The 23463-nt window shown below is 37.4% G+C and overlaps 2 protein-coding genes across 2 annotated transcripts; one reads left to right on the plus strand and one right to left on the minus strand.

Moving 5' to 3' along the window:
• Positions 1-884: 884 nt before the first annotated feature.
• On the plus strand, positions 885-10830 carry LOC107770815 (ATP-dependent RNA helicase DEAH13-like). The gene is given in 15 exon segments (XM_075218229.1): positions 885-1122; positions 1370-1408; positions 2112-2232; positions 2356-2425; positions 2506-2580; positions 2685-2734; positions 2828-2888; positions 2970-3365; positions 3495-3740; positions 4043-4273; positions 5882-5995; positions 6187-6318; positions 6320-7417; positions 7821-9652; positions 10541-10830. Coding segments are annotated over 12 exon segments (3999 nt in total). The 5' UTR covers positions 885-1122; positions 1370-1408; positions 2112-2188; the 3' UTR covers positions 9303-9652; positions 10541-10830.
• A 2822-nt stretch (positions 10831-13652) lies between these two features.
• LOC107770816 (rop guanine nucleotide exchange factor 1) lies at positions 13653-17486 on the minus strand. Its single transcript, XM_016590146.2, has 5 exons — positions 16921-17486; positions 16622-16738; positions 15992-16530; positions 14793-15146; positions 13653-14379 (listed from the first exon to the last, which is right to left on the minus strand). The coding sequence occupies exons 1-5, from the start codon at positions 17216-17218 to the stop codon at positions 13954-13956; spliced, it is 1734 nt and encodes a 577-aa protein (XP_016445632.2). The 5' UTR covers positions 17219-17486; the 3' UTR covers positions 13653-13953.
• Between the last annotated feature and the right edge of the window lie 5977 nt (positions 17487-23463).

Here is a 23463-nt window from a genome sequence, read left to right on the forward strand (position 1 = left end):
TTATGTTGATCACTGTGGAGTACATTTGTGAAGTGCATTGTCCTATTCTCTTCCATTCATGTTCTATTTTGTTTAAGAATTCTTTATAGTTATGAAAAAAGGGGCAACACGGTGTATTAAGTTCCCGTTATGCGCGGGGTCCAGGGAAGGGCCGGATCACAAGGGTCTATCGTACACAATCTTACCCTGCATTTCTGCAAGAGACTGTTTTCACGGCTCGAACTCATGATCTCCTGGTCACATGGCAGCAATTTAATATTTATAAAATGTATCACAAATAAACGTAAAAAAGAATGCCAAGAACAAACTGAAAATGAAAATAAAAACATACTATTGATTAGGTTGTGGTTGGACCTGTGAAAACATATTGCCTAGGTTGTGGTTGGGCCCATGCTATGCATGGGCTGTTCATATCTAGTATAAGGACAATCCCTTAAAGTTGTTTATACTTTTTACTTAAATACTTCATATCTAGTATAAGGACACCTTAGTCTTTACTGTGTCATTAGGACTAGGACTGTTCAAAACCGATCCGAAACCGAAAACCGATCCGAACCGAAGCTTAATGGCTTACTGGTAACGGCTTAACGGCTTAACGGACGGGGAACAGATTGAAATTTTTTTATTAACGGCTTATCGGTTTGGGGGCGGATTATTCAATTTTCTTAACGGATAATCCGTTAACCCGTTAAGAATATATATATATATATATATATATTTTTATATAAAACAAACTCATATTAGATATATAAAAAAAAAGTTGAACTTGAATAATAAAAAAACAAACCCATGTGGCCATGTATACTAAATTACTAACCCATGTATTCTAACTTCTAAGACTAAAACAGTAAAACTATTAAACTAACGCACTCCTCCTAATTCCTATCCTAATCCAAAGAAACCAGCAGTCCAGGCGTCCAGCAGTCTCATTCTCATTTCTCAACCATAACGCCCAAGTCCTAACGACAGTCGACAAAAATCAAAATCACAGAAACCCAACCCTAACGCCTAAACCAGCAGCCACCGCCCACCAGTCGTCGTCGACTTCCACCACTACCAGGCACCAGTCTCATTCTCTCCGTCTCGCCTCTCCTTCTCGCGGCTTCTTATCTTCTTATCCAGGTACTCTTACTTATGATTCCCATCAAAATCAACATTATCAGGAGTTTGTTAGTCATTTTTTTCTTTTCAATTTTTTTGTTGTGGAAATGTTGTCTCTCTGTCTCTGGCCCCCGCTCTGGCTCCAGTTGTTGTGGATGAGAAGGCAAAGGGTGTGGTGAATAAGGAGAAGAAGAAGGAAGGGTTTAAGACGATTATTGCACATGGTTATTCTTTTATAATTACAAATACTTTTTGTTGTCTCTAGTAGGTGGAAGAAGTCCAACAGATGCTTTTAGTAAACTTGAAGGTAACCATCTATGACAGCTGAATCAAAATTTTGCATTTTATGACAAATTATGCCCCAGTTACTAGAACATTCTGTTTATATATCTAAGGGAAGTGATGTAAAATACTATAATTAGAGTATTCGTTTGTCCAAAAAAAATGTATTCTGGCAAAGCAAATTGAATGCATCATATTGCCTCTGAAATGTTTTTTTTTATGGCAATTCATTATTTCTAAGACGAGGAGAATGGGAGATATTTAGTTAATATGTATGTTAGCCGTTAGGCCGATAAACCGCCCGATAAGAGCTAAACCGATACCAATCCGTCCGATATCTTATCGGGTGGCTAACGGATTAATACATTTAAAAGCCGAAAACCGTTAAGCCAAACCGTTAAGAGTAAAAAGCCGCCCAATCCGCCCGATAAGCAGCCCTAATTAGGACCCGAAATTAATATGCAATAAAACATAAAAAATGCGTGTAATATGGAGTAACGAATAAAAAGAAGACATTTAATTTTTTTTAAAAAAGGTTTTAAATAAAGAAGAAAAACAAGAACCTGCCCGAAAAAAGGTTCTGCCGCCGTCCACCCCAACCCTTCGTTTTCTTCCCCGGCGACCCTCCTTGTTCCGTCTTCTTCTCCGGCGAAGAGCTTCACTTGCCTTACCCTAGAGCCCCTTGATTTGGATACCACGATTTATGCTTATTTTTGTCCCTTTTGCAGCTTGAGAAAGAACACAGCGAAGTTATCAATTTGCTTTGACTGCCGGCTGCAAGAGTATTATTATTTTAGTCGTGATAATGGAGCCTAGTGCAGATATTAACCTTGATACAGACATCTGGAGGTAATTGATTTCCTAATCCACTTGCTTTTTTTGCTACTTAAACAACTGTTGTCTTTGGTTTCAGTTGAGAATATACTTTCGTAGTTATTAACCAGAAAATATCTGGACTGCTTGTGTTAATAGTCTGAATGATCAAGATAGCAATGCAATTATATTGCCAGAGAAGAAAAAGAAGAAGACAGAAAAGGAACAGGTATAAACAGAAAATCAATATGTTATACATGTTTGAACGTCTTCACAGATGACCGATTGCTTTTATTTTTTTCATATCAGGTATCGAAAAAGCTTAAAACGAAGAATAACATTAAGTTAAGTCAATCTCAAAAAAAAAAGCTGAAGAAACTCGAGGTAAGTGCATCCAGGAATGTTCATTGTTTTCTTATTTTGTTAGTACTACTTATTCTTGTCATCTAGTTTTTGGACTTTGAATAATTCAGTCTTCTCAAATGTAGGAAGACAAGGAGAAATCAATCCTTTTAGCTGAAAGCATTAAGACCTTGAAGTAAGAATTCTCCTCATTTAGCTTGGACAGCTTTTCTCTTTAAGTATTCAGGAATTTTTTTTGTTGGATAATGATAAATAATTCCCATTTCAGGAAGTATCAGATCCAAGATGATCTTTATCCACTTATGTGGTCTTCAAGGAACTTGGGTCAGGTTTGTGTAATTGTCCATATTTACTTTACATGTGATAGGTTGTTAGACTTTAGCTCTAAAATCATGCCCCGTATGCTGTAGGGTGAAACTAGCCGAGAGAAGCGTAGGAGAGAAGTGCAGTTTTCTAGGGCAGGGTTGGAAATGCCACATAGAGATCGACCAGTCAAGAAGAGGACAGCCAACAGCCTAACTAGTGATGTCTTGGATGATTCTAACAAAATGAAGTCGAGTCCAATAGTCAATAGCAGTCTTTTGCAGTCCTCCTTAGGAAAAGGTGAAGTCCAAAGTGAAGCACTGGTCACTCCAGGGTCTCCTGAAGAGTTGACTTCTCAGAGTGGACTTTTAGTTTGCGGAGGAGATGCTTCGGTGCAAAATAAGCAAGAAGAGGATAGAACTACAGAATGTTTAAAGTCAGATTATCAGCAAGATCATCCATCTATTTGTGATTGTCATAACGAAGAACAGAGGAAATCAATGGTATTGCTTCACTCTCAGTTTATACAGCCTTTTATTTTGTGTCAACCATATACTTGGTACCTAATTTTCGTTGAGGCTCTCTCATATGCATGTCATCCTTGTTCTGTGTGGGCACTTCATATTGAACAGGATGGTACCAAGGATATTCAAAATGCCATTCTGAGCAATAGTAGCAACTCGGCTAACAGTCTTCCTCAGAGAGCTTTAACAACTCCAACTGTGGTGCACGTTTTAAGACCAAAGGAGGTTGAAAATAAGAGGAGCGATCTGCCGATAGTCATGATGGAACAGGAGATAATGGAAGCTATAAATGAGAACACGTGTGTAATAGTTTGTGGTGAGACAGGTTGTGGTAAGACAACCCAAGTTCCTCAGGTGAGATATTCTATTGTTCTCTATATGCTTCCTGTGAGAAAGCACGAGAGAAAATATTATTGATATTGTTCTTATATGTTAAACATGATACAATGAGCCCTATATATATATATACATAACATGTCCTACTCCTAATACATATGTGATTAGGGTTATTTACTACTATTTAGTATTTACATAACTATTCTAACACTTCCTTTTCCTTCGGTTGGTAATATAAAGTTCTATTTATTTCATTCTTCCTTAATTTTTAGTTTTGTTTTAGTGTTTTTATCTCTTGCTTTTGGTTTGGGATCTTTCAGTTCCTTTATGAAGCTGGCTATGGTTCAAATCATTCCAATGGTCGTGGTGGTATTGTTGGTGTGACTCAACCACGCCGTGTTGCAGTACTTGCAACTGCCAAACGAGTGGCATTTGAGCTTGGTTTTAGTCTTGGCAAAGAGGTTGGTTTCCAAGTTAGACATGACAGGAGGATAGGAGAGAATTGCTCCATAAAGTTCATGACTGATGGAATTTTGCTTCGGGAACTGCAGGTAAGATGTCAGTATTAATGTCTAGGTAAATTGAAATCTTCGTCCCTACCTTTTAAGTGCTTTATATTTTGTCCTTACTATGAAAAAGGGGGCACACCATTTGACTGCTAAATATTTAAGAAAAGGTTGAGAAAATTAGAGCAATACCTTGAATAGTGAAATAATTGAAACTTTATAAATTACTTTCAAAGAAGCAAGAGAGATGTTTCTATCAATTAGCTGTGTCTTGATTTCAAACTAGTTGGAGTTGGCTATATGAAGTAAAATCAGGATGCAGTTCAAAGCATGCTTGTGAATGCAACTATAATCCCATTGTTTTTGTTTTTAACTTCTTGCAGTTAGAGGGGGATAGTGCTGCAGGTTGAGGTCTCATTACAAAATTGTTAATATAATTATTTTTGGGAGAAACAATGGATTAGGCACTCCTAGTCATTTTTGCAATTTGCATATTGAGCCGAATAATGTTAAAAAAAACCCAATAATGTACAGTTCGAAATAATTTCAGTTTTATGTGAACAATTCACACATGGACATAAAACCAACTCCTAACTAATCCTTGATGCTTTCCTATAAACAATAGGATGACTATATGTAAAAAAAAATCCTTTTTATGTCATTAAAAGAAAAGGATTAATGTTCCAAAATGTTCGGACTCACCTGATGAAGCTATTGTTTGGTAGGGGGAAGTTGAGGGACAAAGAGCTCTACCCCTTTGGCGATCATAGTGAGGGTCATATATCAGTATATTCAAGGAGGATTTGTCCATTCAACTTTTGCGCAAGGAAAAAAGATCCTTTCATGCTTTTGTCGTTGTGGTTATGTTGCTTTCCAGTAATTCAGTGTCATACTCAACCAACTTTGTTGTTTCACTGGTGCAATGCCACTTTACATGAGATATTCAATCCATGCTCCTTTTTGTCCATTATAGATGGTTCCGTCTGGTTTTCTTTTATTCTTTACCAATTTGTGTTTAATAAGCATCAAGTTTTAAACTCAAGCGTTGCTGGACCTTGCTTTTCAGATATGAGTTAAAATTCTAATTGCATAAACTGGTATGTTGGAGTTATTTTTTGACAGGTAAGTGACTTTATTAAATTTTTTGGTATATGCTCTATGGAGTTAGAACCAAATAGTTGAATGAAATGAATTAACGATTAGTCTAGGACGACGAACATGGATCAAGAGTGTCTATCAAGTCCTTTTTCTTCTTCACTTCAAAGAGGCAATGCACCCTTTGTTTGAATGTTACTTGTTCATAAAGATTGATTTTTTGAAGTTATACATTCTTCTTCTTCAAAAAAAAAAAGGGTTAGGCGCGAAGGAATAGATATTTGCTATTTGTAGCAGTACCAAATGATCACTTGTCTTACTTGCCTTAGATCCTGCATGTTAGGGTTGTCCATTGAAGCGCAGGTTGTCCTATGATTTGTTATACTTTAAGGGGAAAAAATGATGTGACTGCAAAGATTTAGTTGTTGCTGTCTTCTAATTTATCTTTTGAGCAATTTGAATTTCCTACTGTTAGTTTTCTTGAATTTGTATTTGGCTAAGCAAGTTTATATAATCTTCTTTTGATTTTCTCCTCCCTGACCCTCCACTTTTATGCAGAATGATTTTCTTTTAAGGCGTTACTCGATCTTAATCTTGGACGAGGCTCATGAGAGGAGTTTGAACACTGATATACTTATCGGTATGCTTTCTCGTATAGTAAGAGAGCGTCAGGTGAGAAAATAGTTTGCTATCTCCATAAAGTTGGTTGTCATTTCATTATTCATAGGTGGCTTTAAAAATACTAGTGGTTACTCTCTAAGACTCCAGTTCTCCTTGACTCTCCCCATCCCCCTCCTTTTCTTTAATTACCTTCCTTTGACTTCTACGCTTTTTGACGTTTTTGATTATGTGCTTTATTGCAGAGAGAATATGAGGAGCAACAGAAAAAAGTTCTTTCAGGACAAACGGTAAGCCCTGAAGAGAGAGTATATCCACTGAAACTTGTGCTGATGAGTGCTACACTTCGAGTTGAGGACTTTATATCTGGGGGAAAATATTTTCCGTGATCCTCCGCCTGTAATGGAAGTCCCCACTCGCCAATACCCAGTTACTGTTCATTTCTCCAAGAGAACTGAGATGGTGGACTATGTCGGCCAAGCATATAAGAAAATATTGTCAATTCACAAGAGATTGCCACCTGGTGGTATACTTGTATTTGTGACAGGGCAAAGGGAAGTTGAATACTTGTGTCAGAAGCTGCGCAAAGCTTCTAAGGAGATAGTTGAGAGAGCTTCCAAAGTGGATAATCAGACGTCTTTGGTATCTGAAGGGAATACCATCGAGGAAAATGTTATCAAGGAGATAAGTGAGGCATTTGATGATGAAAGGAGTTCTATGACTGAGATAACTGAACGTTTTAATTCCTATGATGAGGATCACGGGGAGATCTATGAATATGAATCAGAAATTTCCTACGATTCAGCAGATGATAGTGATTTGGATGTTTATGGTGATGATGCACAGTTGTTAAACCAGAAGTCTCTGAGCTCTGATGGTAAGTTAGATGTTTTAGGTGAGGAGGGAAGCCTTACATCACTGAAGGCTGCTTTTGAAGCTTTGGCTGGTAAAAGGACATCACAACCTGATTCTGGCGAACAGGAACTTGTTCCTATCAGTGAAGAAGGAGCTTCAAATGAATCTGAACCTCTCTTAAGTAAGGTTAGGAATGGGGCTAATGGAACCTTTGCTGGTCTGATGTGTGTTTTACCTCTTTATGCTATGCTTCCTGCATCTGCATAGCTTCGCGTGTTTGAAGAGGTCAAGGAAGGAGAACGCCTAGTTGTTGTTGCCACTAATGTGGCTGAAACCTCATTGACAATTCCCGGTATTAAATATGTGGTTGACACAGGCAGAGAAAAGGTCAAAAAGTACAACTCTTCCAATGGTATGGAAGCTTATGAAATACAATTTATAAGTAAGGCTTCAGCTGCTCAGCGTGCAGGAAGGGCTGGAAGAACAGGTCCTGGGCACTGTTATCGGCTTTATTCTTCTGCAGTCTTCAATGACATGTTCTTTGACTTCTCAAATGCAGAAATATTGAAAGTACCAGTTGATGGTGTTGTCCTACTTCTGAAGTCCATGCATATTGATAAGGCAAGTTTCTTGCTTGAAATAGGTTATTATTCTTTCTGTTCCAAGACTTGGTTGAAAGGATATGATCTTGGAGTATTTGCCAAAGTCACCAGCATTGAAGATGTGTTTTAATGAAGTTCACACACCTTTGCCTGCAGTCCTGTAGGTTGTAAATGCTGTCAGGCCCTCCCCTCCCCCCCCCCCCCCCCCCGCCCCAAACAAAACAAAGTATTTCTTAGATTGAAAAAATTTTCAGCTGGTCGACTTCCTCACTCCCACCCAATTAAAAAAAAGAAGGGAAACTGTCACTATTTGTCATGCTCCTTGCTTGCCTCTAGCAGATTGATTTTTCTTCTAGGTGGATCTGTATGTGTCTTGGTATTTATTGATTACCACCATTAATATTTATCCTTTGTTATCTCAGGTTGCTAACTTCCCTTTCCCAACTCCTCCTGAGCCGACTGCCTTAGTTGAAGCAGAGCGTTGCTTAAAGGTTCTTGAAGCACTTGATAGCAAAGGAAGACTGACACCTTTAGGGAAGGCCATGGCACAATATCCTATGAGTCCTCGCCACTCCCGTATGCTCCTTACAGTAATCCAAATTATGCAAAAGGTGAAAGATTATTCCCGCGCAAATACAGTCTTGGCTTATGCAGTTGCAGCAGCATCAGCTTTGAGCTTGTCAAATCCTTTCCTTATGGAGTTTGAAGGAAACTACAAAGATCCAGATGGCTTGAAACAGGATGAGAAACCAGGCTCAGTGGAAAGCGAGCGAGACTTAGGAAAAGAGGAAAGAATGAGGATAAAAAAGCTGAAAGAAATTGCTAAAGTGTCTCGTGCAAAATTTTCAAACCCCACTAGTGATGTTCTAACGGTAGCATATGCTCTACAATGTTTTGAACTTTCTGGTAAACCACTGGAATTCTGCAATGACAACACCTTACATTTTAAAACAATGGAGGAAATGTCCAAGTTGAGGCGGCAGCTCATTAATCTTGTCTTTAACTCCAAATTATGTGATTCGCAGCAAGATTTCTCTTGGCGTCACGGGACTTTGGAAGATGTAGAATGTGCTTGGAGGATTCCTTCAAACAAATGCCCTCTTCAACTGAATGAGGAGGAGATTTTGGGCCAAGCTATTTGTGCTGGCTGGGCTGACAGGGTTGCTAAACGCATTAAAAATGTTTCATCCTTATCGGAATCTGACAGAAAAGTCCATGCTGTTCAGTATCAGGCTTGCTTGGTAAAAGAAATCGTATTCCTCGGTCGACGGTCATCTATTTCAAAATCTGCCCCTGAATATTTGGTCTACACTGAACTACTGCATTCAAAAAGACCATTCATCCAAGGTGCAACTAGCGTGAAAGAGAATTGGCTTGTTAAATATGCTCCATCCTTGTGCAGTTTTTCTGCACCTCTCTCAGATCCAAAACCTTATTACGACCCGCTGAATGACCAGATCCTCTGTTGGGTCAGTCCAACTTTTGGTCCTCATCTATGGAGGCTCCCTCTGCATAGTTTGCCAATCGAAAATGATATGAGCCGGGTGGCAGTATTTGCTTGTTCCTTGCTTGAAGGCAAAGTTCTGCCATGCTTAAAATCTGTACAAAAATTCTTGGCAGCCTCGCCAGCTAGCATTTTGAAGCCTGAGGCATCAGGTCTTAAGCGGGTTGGAAATCTTTTAAACAAGATGAGGACCAAGAAGAGAACGATTGATAGTTGTGCCATGCTAAGGAAATTGTGGGATGATAATCCTCGAGAATTGTTTTCAGAAATTTTGGATTGGTTTCAGCAGGGATTTCATGACCATTTTGAAGACCTTTGGGCAAAGATGCAACTTGAAGTATTTTTAGACCCAAAAAAACGGCTTTCCAAGAAGGTCAAGAGAGAGAAAAGGAACCCATGAACTTTCTATGATTAGGGATATTATATGCCTTTCAGAATCTAAGCTGGATGGAGAGATGCAGAGGTGGGTTGAGGTTACTGATTTGGAAGATGGGATACTGTTTGTGGGGGATAATTGTACGTTTTCTGCATTAGTTTCTGAGGTTGATTGTGGGTGTAAAGGGAACTGTATACTGTTCACCGATCAGTTTTTTTTGTAGCACGGAAGATGATGGAGGATTGTGGAAGAATTACGGGATAGGGTTGTTTAGTTTGGATAATGGCAGCATTGGTCCAATTAGTAGTTACAATGGCTATGCTGAGTTGTTTTGGCCTCCTCCTTCTTGGATTTGTTCTCCTCAGCCTATTGATGTAAGTGGTGTTGCTGTTGTTTCTGTTTCAGGTCTGATTGTCTTTACATTGCTTATCCTATAGGATTGTGCATTTGATTTGGCAATGTGATGCTTTTATGTTTATTTCCTGCCTGCTGGTTCTTGTGATGGTAGATAGAGGTTCTTCTTTTTGCTCTTTTGTGCATTGGTCTGTATGAAACAGCCTCTCTACATTCACTGTAGGGGTAAGATGTGCGTACTATCTACCCTCCCCAGACCCCACTTGTGGGATTATACTGGGTTTGTTGTTGGTGGTGGTGTGCATTGGTCTGTATACATATCTCACTGGTTTATCTGTCCATCACCATGTTATCTCGATTTAGAATAGTGTTAGACCTATTATTTTTGGATGATACTCTGGGAATTAGATTATTGAAATAGTTAAAGATGGATGAACTAGCTATTAGCCTTCCTGTGAAAGAAAATAGTATTTCAACTTAAACAATGTAAACACTGCTGCCCCAGCTCCTTGGTGAAAAATATTATGCAAAACTACCGGAAATGCGTTATGTATTTACTGGCTAAGAATCATTCCGTCTTGAAAATTATTTCATTTTTTCAACTTCAATTCAAATCAATTACTTATTGTTTTGCATTTTGGTCCTTTATATCAATGTCAACTTAGAAACGGGGAATTTGAAGCTGAGACACTAGTTTACCCCTTTTCAACGTTCAACTTCATATACTCTATATTTTTTCTAACTTCAACCAAATATGCTCCAAACGCCTAATGTTATGGCAACTCCCCGTAAAACGGGAAGGTTGGGGTTACATTCTGCTGCCGCAGCAACTATTCTGCCTTTTCTTTTTCACTGTCTAAGGGCTTAAAATTTTATCTTCTTTTAATTACATTTGCTATTTCATGTAGGCTGAGCTGAATGAGCTGAAAATCTAAATCTCTTGGAGCTTAATGGAGAAACAACAAGCTAGCCAAAGCTGATGATATGCTGGAAACTGTACATATAGTTTTCTTTAGAAATTGACATTTAGCTCAAGGTTTAACCTGCAAAGCAACGTGCTTATGATGCACCGGCTTGCACAAACCAATGAATAAGTCGTTAAATTATTTTCATCGTTGGTATTATGGTAAAGAAACAAGGATCTTCATGTGTTTTTAACTCAATGTGGTTAGCATCAGTTCCACCTTTCTTATTTTAACCATGGTTTCAACTACTGTCAGCATAAGCTTATTTACCAGTAAATTTTAAGAAGCATGAAATTCAATTGCATTGAGTTCTGAGACTTGGCAGGTTAAAAATATTTTACAAACAAACTAAGGGGTTCGTTTGGTTTGAATACGGCTTATGCCGGGATAAGTTATGTTGGGATTAGTTATCCTGGTATTGTTTTGATATGTTGTATTAAAAATGACAATTGCATAATTTCTAAGAAGAATGTATAAGTTATCCCGGCACTAATTACCCCACCCTCTGCAAGGTATAAGATATCCCGGTACTAATTTTAATCCCGGGATAACTTATACCAGGTTTGCTAACCAAATAAAGTATTAAGATGATATTAAATTTTTATACCAACACTATATCTTCTTATACCTCGTACCAAACGACCCCTAGTTGAATTCTTTTCATCTGCTTTAGCATTGGTGGGCGGCAAGTATTCAATGGAATAGTCAGATGTTGCGCAAAGTGGTCCCGACACCCTTAAATTTTACTTCTAAATAGCCTATGAGCATTGCCTCTCGCGAGGAGCGAGACATCTTAATTGCTGTTTTGGGATAGGATTTTAAGCGTTTTCCTATGTATGTTCTAATTACTTTTGGCTTCTAATTCAAGAACAACTGTGTTAATCCAACATCAATAAGGCCTGAAAACTTATTGATATTGGATTTGCAAACCTTATTACCTAGTGTTAGTTGGATTTGGAGTCCTTGTCAATGTTGGTTTGGGAGATGTAATTGGAATTGGGATGGGAAAAAACTATTACAAAAATTTTGTATGCCCCTCTACTTCCAAGAGGAGTTGCTCTGATGGTAAGCAACCTCCACTTCCAACCTCCACTTCCAACAATGTATAAGTCTTCCCAATAGCAAGGTGGTAAGTTCTTGGAGGGAATGATGTCGGAGGTCTATTTGGAAACCTCGGGAAAACCATGAAGAAGAATGAGTACTCAGAATTAGATTCCTTGACCAACTCGTGCCTTCCAGATGAAATCGTCTTCCGTGCCGATTCGCCATCGGGATTCCGTGCCGAATGATTCGAATTTAATGTTTGAAAGTCGCTCTTCCCGCATAAGCCAGAGTAGTCAGGGCTTATTTCTGACACAATCATCAGATTCTCCTGTGAGATACTGCTTACGCCACCCTTTATTGCACCAAACTATTGATATTCCCAGTCCACATAGCCCTAGTTTGTGCATCGCCTTGGACTTAGTTCCCTCTGTCCAAGCTGTCAAGTTGCTCTCCGTTCATGAAGATCATCATCATCAATCACTCGGTTATGAAATTCTTAGCGTTGGATTTGTTGGCAATAGGTATTGGTGGAGAGCTGTTGAGGTGCCTAACCGCAATAGGAAGAGGGAGAGAATTCAGGTTTTCTTTGGAAGAGGAGTTGCTTATTGCATTTGGTTTGTTGAAACTGCAGGCGGCCAGGACGATGTTGATATTTTGAATATGGAGAATGAGAGCTATATCGGTCATACTACTTTTCCTAAAAGTTTCTTCCCAAAGTTGAGCAGTACTAATCTCTTAGATTGGAGAGGATGAGCTGCATGTGTTGGTTTTAGAAGATCACAAAAAACTGAAATGGGCGGAAAGCAAACGCATCATCAGGCAGCTGCCATTCTATAAAATTACGGATACAGTCGTTTGTGCTGACAAGTCTAGTTTGTTCTTTCTTCGGAAAAACAAGATTTGTGACGACAAGGAAAATGAGACATCTGATTATCACCTGGAAAATAATCTCTATGACTGGGAAAAAGAGACATCTGATCTCTGCAACTATGACATTGATACTAGCAAGTTAACTACTCTGCTGCCCGGCTACTTTGAAATTCGTGGTGCTGAACTTGCCGCTATCATCACGATGCATCTTCATGTCTAACTGTTTACCCTAAAAATTAGATAACAATTAAACTTATAATGTGGTTTTAAGTATACGTAGTTTCACCTAATACCAATTGATTAACTTAAAGATAAGTGATGGGCATTGACAAGAATGTAAAACAAACCAATGCATGGACAGTGCCCTCGAGCTGATGAACCCTCGAGCTTAGTAAAGTAAGAACAATTAAAGAACAACAAGTTGATAAACCAGAGAAAAAGAGAAATATTATATTGCCTTAATTTGTATGAATGTAACATGTTTACAAATGATGGGGACTCCCTTTATATAATAGAGGAGTCCTAATTAAGGTATAACTCTAATTACAGAAGTAAATCCCATGATTGACACAAATAACTGCCCTTGATTTGATCCGTTCCGAGATTTCCGCCATGATACTCGACCGGTTACGGATATCTCGCTTTTCCATAACTGTGCTTCGTTCAAAGTCTGTCACATATGGCCTTGGTTGCTATACCTCTCGGTTTCGACGAGCACTTCGATCTTTAGACTCGATGCCTCGTCTTCGAGCCCGGGTCTGATTCATTACGAGGTTACCCCATATGCAACCTTGTCTCGATCAAATAGCAAAATCGGGAAAGAATAGGAGAAGAAGGGATATTCCAGGCTAATATACTCAAATATGCACTTAAAAGGCTTCTGAATTCGACTCTTTTAAACGTTTCTCACGCACAACAAATTTTCATGCTAGAAATGCCTTTTTCATATTCCAACAGGGCATAGTGTGGGACACTAAACAGATTGGAGACGATAAAAGTAAGACGATCATTATTGGAAAATTTGGAAGTACGCCCCACAGCCCATTAGAGATGGTGAACTGAGGGTGATAATAATTGAGATATTTGGTTAAGTACTAAAAACACCTACTTAGCTTCCGGCTAGTATGTCAGAGTGCAAATATTGTAGACTGAAATATAAAACGTTATGCCACGGAGCAATCACCATTAAGATGCAATCACTTTGCTACATCTCATGGTAGCCAGTCAAGCAGCAATTTCTTCTTTCTATACCACAAGAAAGCTGCTATCTTTCACTTGCCAGGCGAAAACTGTGCAACTACATTAATGCTATCCTTCTCAATGTAACAACCGATGAAGATCAGGTTGAAAATTTTAAACAACGCACTACCCTAAAAGAAATATACATGATAAAGAGCAAAATCGAGATCACGGCAGCCTCGACTAGTCATCTGTTAGTTCTCTCAGTCTCGTTCAGGAGCATCCTTAGAAGGTCTTCTTGCACTAAGGTTCCCTGCATATGACCACAATTTATCCAAATCAGTTGGCATCGCTTTCTCCAGTTTATCCATTGGTGGTACCTTGGAACCAGCCTTAGAAGGAGAAACTGCCTTCCCTGGGCTACCAATCAGGGGAGATAAGCAAAAGGTTGGTGTAGCAAATGGAGAGGCATAAGGAGAGTGCTGAATAGAAAAAGGGCTTGGTGACATCCGCTTTTGGACTGGAAGACCACCCAAACCTCCCCTATTGAAAAGGGATATGGACTCTGCGGCAGCACAGCGTTTTGTTGCATCATCTACATATAATACATCATCAATTCTCGCCATTATGTTAAATGCCAAGCTCTCCATGACCCTTGAGTAGCTCTCAAGTATTGACTGCCCAACATCCTGCAGTAGAACACATCACGTTTTCAGAGAGCAGAATAGATAAAGACAGTTGTGTCCCCTATCTAGCCAATTGTTATTGCATTTGCGATAAGTGGACTAAAGATTCATTTCCTCTCTTCTCACACTACTTTATATGCTGCTTCTGATGCCATAGAAACATTTCACGAAATCACTATTCAAGATATAGAAATAGTACCAAGAATAAAGTTCCATAACATTAGATTAAAGGTACTCTTCACATCTTGAGGCCATGTATAACTAGAATTTCCGCTGCCTAAACACCCCATTGCATAGTCAGTTATTATAAAGCAAGAAATGACTCATAATAATTCTTTTCTCAAAATAAATATGGCACTATGTCTCCTATCTGCTCTACTTGTCACTTGCTCTACATAAGAGTTTGCATCACCTACCTTGTTATACTGTATCTTGTTCATGTCAAGTGAAGTTTGAGGAAGACCAGGGAAGCGAAGCCTGAGACTATGCAAGAGTGTTTCTGCTCGTTCTGCCAGATACTGATTCTTATCACCATCTCCAACAAGGCCCTTGACCTTCCCTCCCCATGATTTGCGTTTAGATTTCCTTTTATGTGGATGTTTCTTCTGGTCCTTGAGCGTCCAAACATGCACAGCAGCCTCAATTCTATTTGCCACTTCCAGCGTATGGTGCTCCGATGACAAGTCCAGGCAATCAAGAAGACATTCAGGTGAGAACTTGTCAGCAGTGATGTAGCGATAGATGATATCACCTAAACAAGCTTTTCCACTCTGCAATAAGAATTTAAGAAACACTTAAAGAAATGAGCAGTTGCAACTGACAAGTAAAAGAACAATTCTTTTCATCAAACATGTACTCTTAATTGTCCTCGGGAGGATATCTGAATACCCATATGCAGACAGCAAGCATTAACTTGCATTATACGTGCTCCCAAACTTTGAGAAGAATGTTCATTCAATGTTCGAGTGCATGCACTTAAACAGCTAATCTTGATGAAGAATAAAGCCACATATAAATGGTACTAAATGCTCGAGAAGCTCCTTGTCAAAGGGATGGGCCCAAAAGCTGTTGGAACTACACAAGGATAACAGCTGTGAATGCAGGGAAAAAAGAAAGGAATTATCTGAAAATTAATTTTCGAGATTCTTTATATAACAAGGAAACTTTATTTTGTTTCCTTTAACCAGTATTAAATGCTCAAGAACCTCCTTCCCAGAGGATGGTCCAAAAAGTTGTTGGAACTATATGAGGAGAAGAACTGCGAATTCAGGGAAAAAGGAAGCAGATTTTCTGAAAATTAATATTAGAGATTGTTTGATATAATAAGGAAACTTCATTTTGTTTCCTTTAACAGGTTTTTCTTTTCTATACCATCAATTTTAGACCAAATTTACATTAGACACCAGGGAACCTACTTCAACTCATTTTTTGGAAGTGATTTAAATAATACAGCAACAATAACGAGTGGTGCGCAATGAAGAAGGCAAAAGAATCACAGCAAGACAAGATATAGTATTTAAAATAACTGACATAGGCTGTGTATACCAGCCCTTTTTTCAGATTAAGGCATGCCAGTAAATTTAACTTTAAGTAAGCCATTCAACTGGATTCCAACCTTCGGCAAAGTTTCGACATAGGCACTTGGAGTCTCCATCTCAGCAAGTACATTACTGTTGATCGCCAATGCTGCCTTCAATATCTGGTTTGTGCAATCCCTACATTGTTGCAATCTCTTCCTAGCTTCTTCTGACAACCCTTTGGGGGGAACTTTAGGGCATGGCAGCCACCACTTCTCTTCCTGCCGAACTGAAGGCCTACCAAACCCAATGCCCGAAGTATAGGAGTCACAGTCTTCTCCATCACCTAAAACTATGCCTCGATCCACATACCAAAACTCTGTGTCACGAAATCCATCAAGTATGCTAATCAACATGGCATCAAGTTTCTTCAAAGCAGGCAAGTTCAGATATAAATCAGAACGTGGTTGCGTCGCCATTACTTCATACGTGCCTCCTCCAGGAAACTGTTGAATAGAAGGCACAAGCTCCACAATAGAGTCACTCACACACAACAACCACTCCATTTCCCTACACCACATTGCCTTCTTTTGAGCAGCCAATGGTTCCAACCTCCATAATTCCCCAAATATAGTAGCTACAGTCATCACACACAAAAAAACCCAATTTCAATACAAAACCAGATGTAGAATTTTAATCTCTTTTTTCTTTTTTCTTTTTACACTAACCAGATAGATTTGTGATAGCGTTTGAGATTGCAAGTGCCGTACAAACCCCTTTACCCCCTCCAGACATGTCCTCACCAAGTAACAGCTTAGCAAATCTCTCCTTCATCAGATCAATTTCTAAATCAAACAAAACCCAAAAAAATCAAAACAATAACCTACATACTATAAAAATAAGAATAAAGGTACAACAACAGTAAATGTAACACACATCAACATATGAAGTAACAAATCTAGTCAATAAAGGCAATAATGAAGTCCATTACAATCTCTACAAGTCAAATTTCATAAAATGCACAAACCAGATAAATCTGCTTGGCGTTTCTCGGACTTGTCATTACAGAGCACTACATCTTTCCCGCCAATGACCGGGAACATGAATGGTGGTATCATTGGGGCTGGGAACTCCGATTTTGCGGCGAATCTCCGACAAGCGAGTGGAGACGACGCCATAGAGCTGGACGCGCCCTCAGCGTCATAGCGCCGACAGGAGAAACTGCTAGAAGAACTTTCGGACTCACTCACATCAGCACTTAAACTGTAGCTCCCACACCGCTCACTCTGCTGATCTGAACCTTCTTCAGATGATACACTCCCCATAGTAAAATCCCAACACCCACAATTTTTGTCTAAAATGCAGTAGTAAAAAGCAAGATGCTAGATGCAAATGATTGTAATAACAATGAAGTAAACGGGCTAAAATGGACAGACAGATTGTAAAGATATGGCAGTGGAGTTGGAGGAGGAAATGGTGGAGAATGAAAAAGTGAAAGAGAAGATAAAGCAAAGAGAGCAGGTTCACATACAGTAGTAGTACTATTTCACTCGCATTTTCTCTCTCTAACAAACACTGTGAAAAGAGTGGTGCGTACTGTACGATAAGACTATGAGAGAGAAAATGAGACGGCGTTAATAGTGACGGCGTCCGTTTAGGTAAAAGAAAAGAACGGCGTTACTTGACGACAAAAGGTTACCCTGCCTACTATAGTAGCTACCACCCGACACGGTCCTTTTCTTCGTTACGGAGCACTTGCCTTTGCCAGTTGCCAGTTGCCAGTTGCCACCTCATCCCCTGGAATTTTGATGACTTGGGTAAATTTAGCGGATGTGTCTTAAATATGAATTTTAAGAAAATAATTACTTAGCAAAAATATGGTGAAAACTTAATCCAACTTGGTTATTTATCCGAAATAAATAATTAAGTTACATTTTAAATATTAAAATCACTTAATCATGATAATTTTTTTAGCAAAAAAGATTGTCGTACAATGTGCCAGATATAATCTACCCATGAATTTTGATGTTTGCTAAAATATATCCATGTAATTTATCCATTAATTAAATTGAGACAATTTTTAAATTATATGATTAATTATTTAATTACCGGATAATTAGCCATTATCTAGTTAACCAATAAATGAATAAGAATTACATGTGGCAAGAAGCCACAATTCAAGAAATGACTAAATAGTCATTTATACCATGTGGCTACCTAAGGAATTAACCAAAATAAGACTTATAATCAAGTCTTATCTCATCAGGATCAAAATCTTTTAAGGGTCATTATTGATGGGTCATTTGGTACTTCAAAATTCAAAGGAGCAGAAGCTCACTTCGTTCTTCAAAATTCAAAAGAGCAAAATCTCATTTCGTTCAAGAAAAATTCAAAGAAGCAGAAGCTTATTTTCGTTCAAAAATACCTTAGCGTAATTCCATCAAAATTTTGCGGCTACAAAAGAGTACGGTGTAATATTCGCCAAGAATATTATACGGAGTTTTCCCTACTCCAAGTATATTAAGGCTATCTCTTCTTTTTTTTGGCATGATCCATACAATACGAACGAAACATGTAAATGCACAAATTTAATGAATAACTTTATTCATAGAAGTATTAGAGATATCTATGTACTTGAATTTCCGTGTGTCATAATATTTTATCTTCTGCTTGTGGGTCTCAGAATAATACGCAGTTGGAAAAATTTATCCGGAAGGAATATTGAGATTATTACGTATTTTTCATGCATTTCATATATGTGCATTGACCCATGATCAGATGGCGTTATATACGCGTATATATTTAAATATATGTATATGGGATATGGGAAAAGGTTACGACGTTATATACGCACCACCACCTGATCATCTGGTATATGATGATGATGTTGCCCACAGTGGCTAAAATATGATTCAAACGGCGTTATATACGCATATATATGTATGTATATGGGATATGGGAAAGGTTATGGCGTTATATATGCACCACCACCTGATCAGTTGGTATACAATGATGATTTTGCCCACAGGCCGATATGATATGATGGGATGCCCTCAGAGGCTGATGATGTTATGAAACATGTACCTATGCACGACATGACATTCATGTGCATATGCATGACGCTAAAAGTAATTCATGATTTACAAAGTTATTCAGACTTACAGGTTGAGTCATGTACTCTATATTTCTTCCAAGTATCTTATGTATTTATTTATGTGTCTTACATACTCGGTACATTATTAGTACTGACGTCCCTTTTGCCCGGGGACGCTGTGTTTCATACCCGCAGGTCCCGATAGACAGGTCGAGAGCCCTCCAAGTAGGCTATCAGCTCAGCGGAAGATGTTGGTGCACTCCATTTGCTTCGGAGTTGCTTGTTTGGTTAGTATGATTTAGACGTGTATTGTTTGGTATGGCGGGACTCTGTCCCGACCTTTATGACATTTATGTACTCTTAGAGGCTTGTAGACATATGTCGTGTACGTGAAAGATTATACGGCCCTTTCGGCCTATGTTTTGAGTTTATAAATGATCATGTTGTCCTATTAGGTCCGTATGTCACGTGTATATGATGATGTAATAAGAAAGATACGTTACGTTGGTACTCAGTTGAGTAAGGCACCGGGCGCCCGTCGCGGCCATCGGTTTGGGTCGTGACAACTTGGCTCTCCTTCCCTTACTACGCTGCTCTCATGTCTCGCGTGGGTTGGATTCTCTCTTCGTGCTTCTGTTGGTGGGTGATTGTGTTTCTTAGCTTTGATCTTGGAGAAACTAGGAATTTTCACTAAGAAATCCCCACAGACGGCGCCAAATTGTTTGACTCAAAAGATATTAAAACTTTTTTGAACAAATCAATCAAAGATGAAGGGGTAAATCTTAGTCAAACATAATTAATTCCAGATCGAAAAGTTAACAACAATAATCGCATATGGGGTGAAAGAGATATGATTGATCCTATTAAGATTCGACATTGTCTTTCTCATCAATCGATGAGGAAGCAGATTTACACATTTTCTTCGAGGTAATTTCCTCATTTTCTAGAATACAAGAAGGGAGCTTTTTGTCTTCCTTTTGAGAAATCGGAGAAGCCCCCCAAGTTGAGAGCTTTCCCTGGCTATATATAGTTAGGGTATCCTTGTCCTTTGTTTGACTCGACATTTTCTTGCCACTGATGTGTCTTGGTCATGATTTTAGGCGCCACTCTTACCGATTCATCAGATGCCATAGAAGAGAAATGGAGTGGGCTCTGTTGATCTTCACTGCCCAGTTACTGAGACGGGGTATCGGTCAGCTTGGTCGTGATGGTCAGATTTTGACCAATACATATACCAAAAATGGTAAATACATGACATGTGCATGTGTTGCAAATATATATTTTTATTTAATTATAATTAAGTAATATATTTCTACTGTAATTTTTAATAACTAAAGTTAGTTGTTGGTTTAAGGTAAAACTTTGAGTGCGAGTTTTACTGAATATTACGAGGCCATGACTTAAAGTCGTACATTCACATCTCTCCAAGAATCCAAAAGGTTAGACTAATTTTTTGCTCTGCCTTCCTTAGGGAATTGGTCTTCATGCACGGAGCTTTCTCTTGTGGATATTATTTCTAATTAAGATTAAGAGCCATAATCAATATTTTTTTGTCAAACACAGTGTTCAATAAAAATATAAATATTTCTATTTATAAGTTTGTCTAAAGTGTATTATCACTAAAAATTTACACACATTTGGTGTTTACACCAAAAATGGTAAATACATAACATGTAAAAGTGTTGCAATAGCACATTTTTATTTAATTATAATTAAGTGATATACTTTTACTATAATTTTTAATAACTAAAGTTAGTTGTTGGTTTGAGGTAAACATTGAGCTCGAATTTTTACTGAATATTACGTGACCATGACTTAAAATCGTACATTAACATCCCTCCAAGAGTCCAAAAGATTAGACTAATTTGTTTGCTATGCCTTCCTTAGGTTGAATTAATTGAAATTATAGAATGTTATTTAAGTCTAACAAAGAATGCTACGTAAATCACTGCAAGAAGTCATAAATAGCGGGAATTGAAAAGGCCCAAAAAAAACAAAAAAAACAAAAATATATCCGGAGGGAATTGCGTGTGAAATAGACGAAATCGATACGGCGGTTATAGTGAAGAAAACCAAATTAAAAACGTGTACTTGCGATAAAGAGGGTATTTGGCTAAGCTTATATATATGTCCTTGTGATAAAAAAAGTGTTTGGCTAAACTTATAAGCTGGTCAAACTAGCTTATAAGCACCTTTTGGCTTATTTATGCGTTTGGTAAACATTCAAAGTGTTTATAAGCCAAGTGCTCATAAGCTAAAATCAGCCATAAGTCGTAAGTTGTCACCCTCAACATATGAATTTCTTGACTTTCTCTTCATTTCATATTCGTTGTTAATTCTTTTATTATAATTTTTTGAAAAAATATCAAGGGTATTTTAGTCATTTTAACAAAAGAACAGCTTATCAACAATTTTAATCAAACACATCAATTGTTTATTATCAGTTTCAACTCTTTTATCCAAACACGCAAATGCTTATTTTAGAAAAAATTTGCAGCACTTAAAAAACTTTTAAGCACTTCAAGCTTATCAGCTATTTACAATCAGCTAATCCAAGCGGGCTAAAAGATATTATAAGTTCTCCTTCTCCAAGACGAATCTAGAATTTAAACTCTATAGGTTTAACTTTTACTTTTTTAGTATTGAACCCATTATAGTTTTAAAGTTATGAGTTTATATCTACTACTAGTGAATCAACTCGCGCTTCGCGCGAATTATTAGATCTTATGAATCCCAAAATTTTAAAATTCCTTTTTTTTTAAATTCAAATATTTCAAGTTTTAACCAATTATATTATCCACACTTAGCTTTAAAAGAATTTCAAGAAAAACTTCTTCTGTGCGTATGTTTAACAAATTCAAGACATGATTAGTTCGTTGTACATTTTTTATGTGCATATAAATACTTAATTATATGAATCTGTTATATAATTTTTATTTTTTATTTTCATTTCTTTTCCTTTTTAAACCCTTTATCTTTAACTTTCTCCTTTTTTTCCCCCCCCCCCCCCCCTTCTCTACCCATTCATTTTCTTTAAATATGTCAGAATCTTTTTTCCTTTCTTCAACGGTCTACTATAAAGATAACTAACCAAAAGATATTAATTCTCAAGTCTTAACATACACTATGAAAAAAGATTTTAAAATAGTGCATAAAAATATACTCCATTATAGGATATGATTATTGTTACGCATTGATTATCCAATTTAATTAGTGAATACGAAGAGAATCAGTTTAATTAGAGAACAAATAGTTAGCAACATGAAAAGCACCAACATTTAATAATTTTTCTTTTTTGATCATTGGACTTAAACAAATTTTCTTAGAATCCATATATTAATTTGATGCATGTCTTCTTTGTGCTGCTAGCCACATCCTTATTTTTCAATTTCGTTTTACCATTTGACCGTTTTAATGCTTCCCTTGTGAATTATGTTTGGTTTATGATTATTAGGTAACCATGAAGATGAATCTTTCCATAGAACACCTATATACAATTTTGGGGTTGATGAAAGATAACATGAATAATCTTTCAGACAATTTTTTTTAATTGGATGCCGAAATAATTACCAAGTGGAGCAATCCAATGGACAATAAAAAGCATTCAAATGGATCTAATTACTTTGAAGAAAAGCATTCAATGTTAAGGTAGATACCACAGGATGTTCCACGCGCATAATGCATATGAGATAGCACGAATTACCAAAATCTAGCAAAATTGGGTAAGAAACAATTATGAAACTCAAAAGTATAAACTTTTCAAAAAAAAACGTAGGCATATTTTTGCCAATAAAGAAATGGGTCAATTTGAATGTGCAGCGAAGATGGAACATTTATATAAGTTCAATCAAGTTAGAACATCAATGCTAACACATGAATATAACAGTACAAATGACCAAAAAAAAGAATATAACAGTGTAAATTATGATTACGCAATAGGAAAAAATAAGAATATCGTAGACCTCACTGGTGTACTTGAATAGAACTTTCAGATTCTATAGCATACTTATCGAACTTTCAGATCCTATAGCATATCATTAAGTGCCAAGACAATATGCTGGAGAATTTTTCAATGCACATTTTAAACTAAAACGGATGGATCATATCTTGATAGCACATGAGACTTACCTTATATTGTCCTTTTATCTCATACCTTTAATGCATTAATACACATTAATAGAAATTAATTCTAATGGGAGGGGAGAAGAACCATAACGTTTTGAAAATTTAACATAGACTTTTTGGCTTTTTAATATAAGCTAAATTAATAGAATGGAGAAGGAAAAAAAATCAGAAAAATCATGAAAAAGATAAATATGAAAATTGTCCAAATATGGATGTCACATAGCTTGGAGAAGGAAAAAAAATCAGAAAAATCATGAAAAAGATAAATATGAAAATTGTCCAAATATGAATGTCACATAGCTGGTCAATTCCCAACTTTTTATTTATATATAGATTTTTGTATTTTAATAA

The sequence above is a fragment of the Nicotiana tabacum genome, chromosome 7, assembly GCF_000715075.1.
Source record: "Nicotiana tabacum cultivar K326 chromosome 7, ASM71507v2, whole genome shotgun sequence".
NCBI classification, from domain to species: domain Eukaryota; kingdom Viridiplantae; phylum Streptophyta; class Magnoliopsida; order Solanales; family Solanaceae; genus Nicotiana; species Nicotiana tabacum.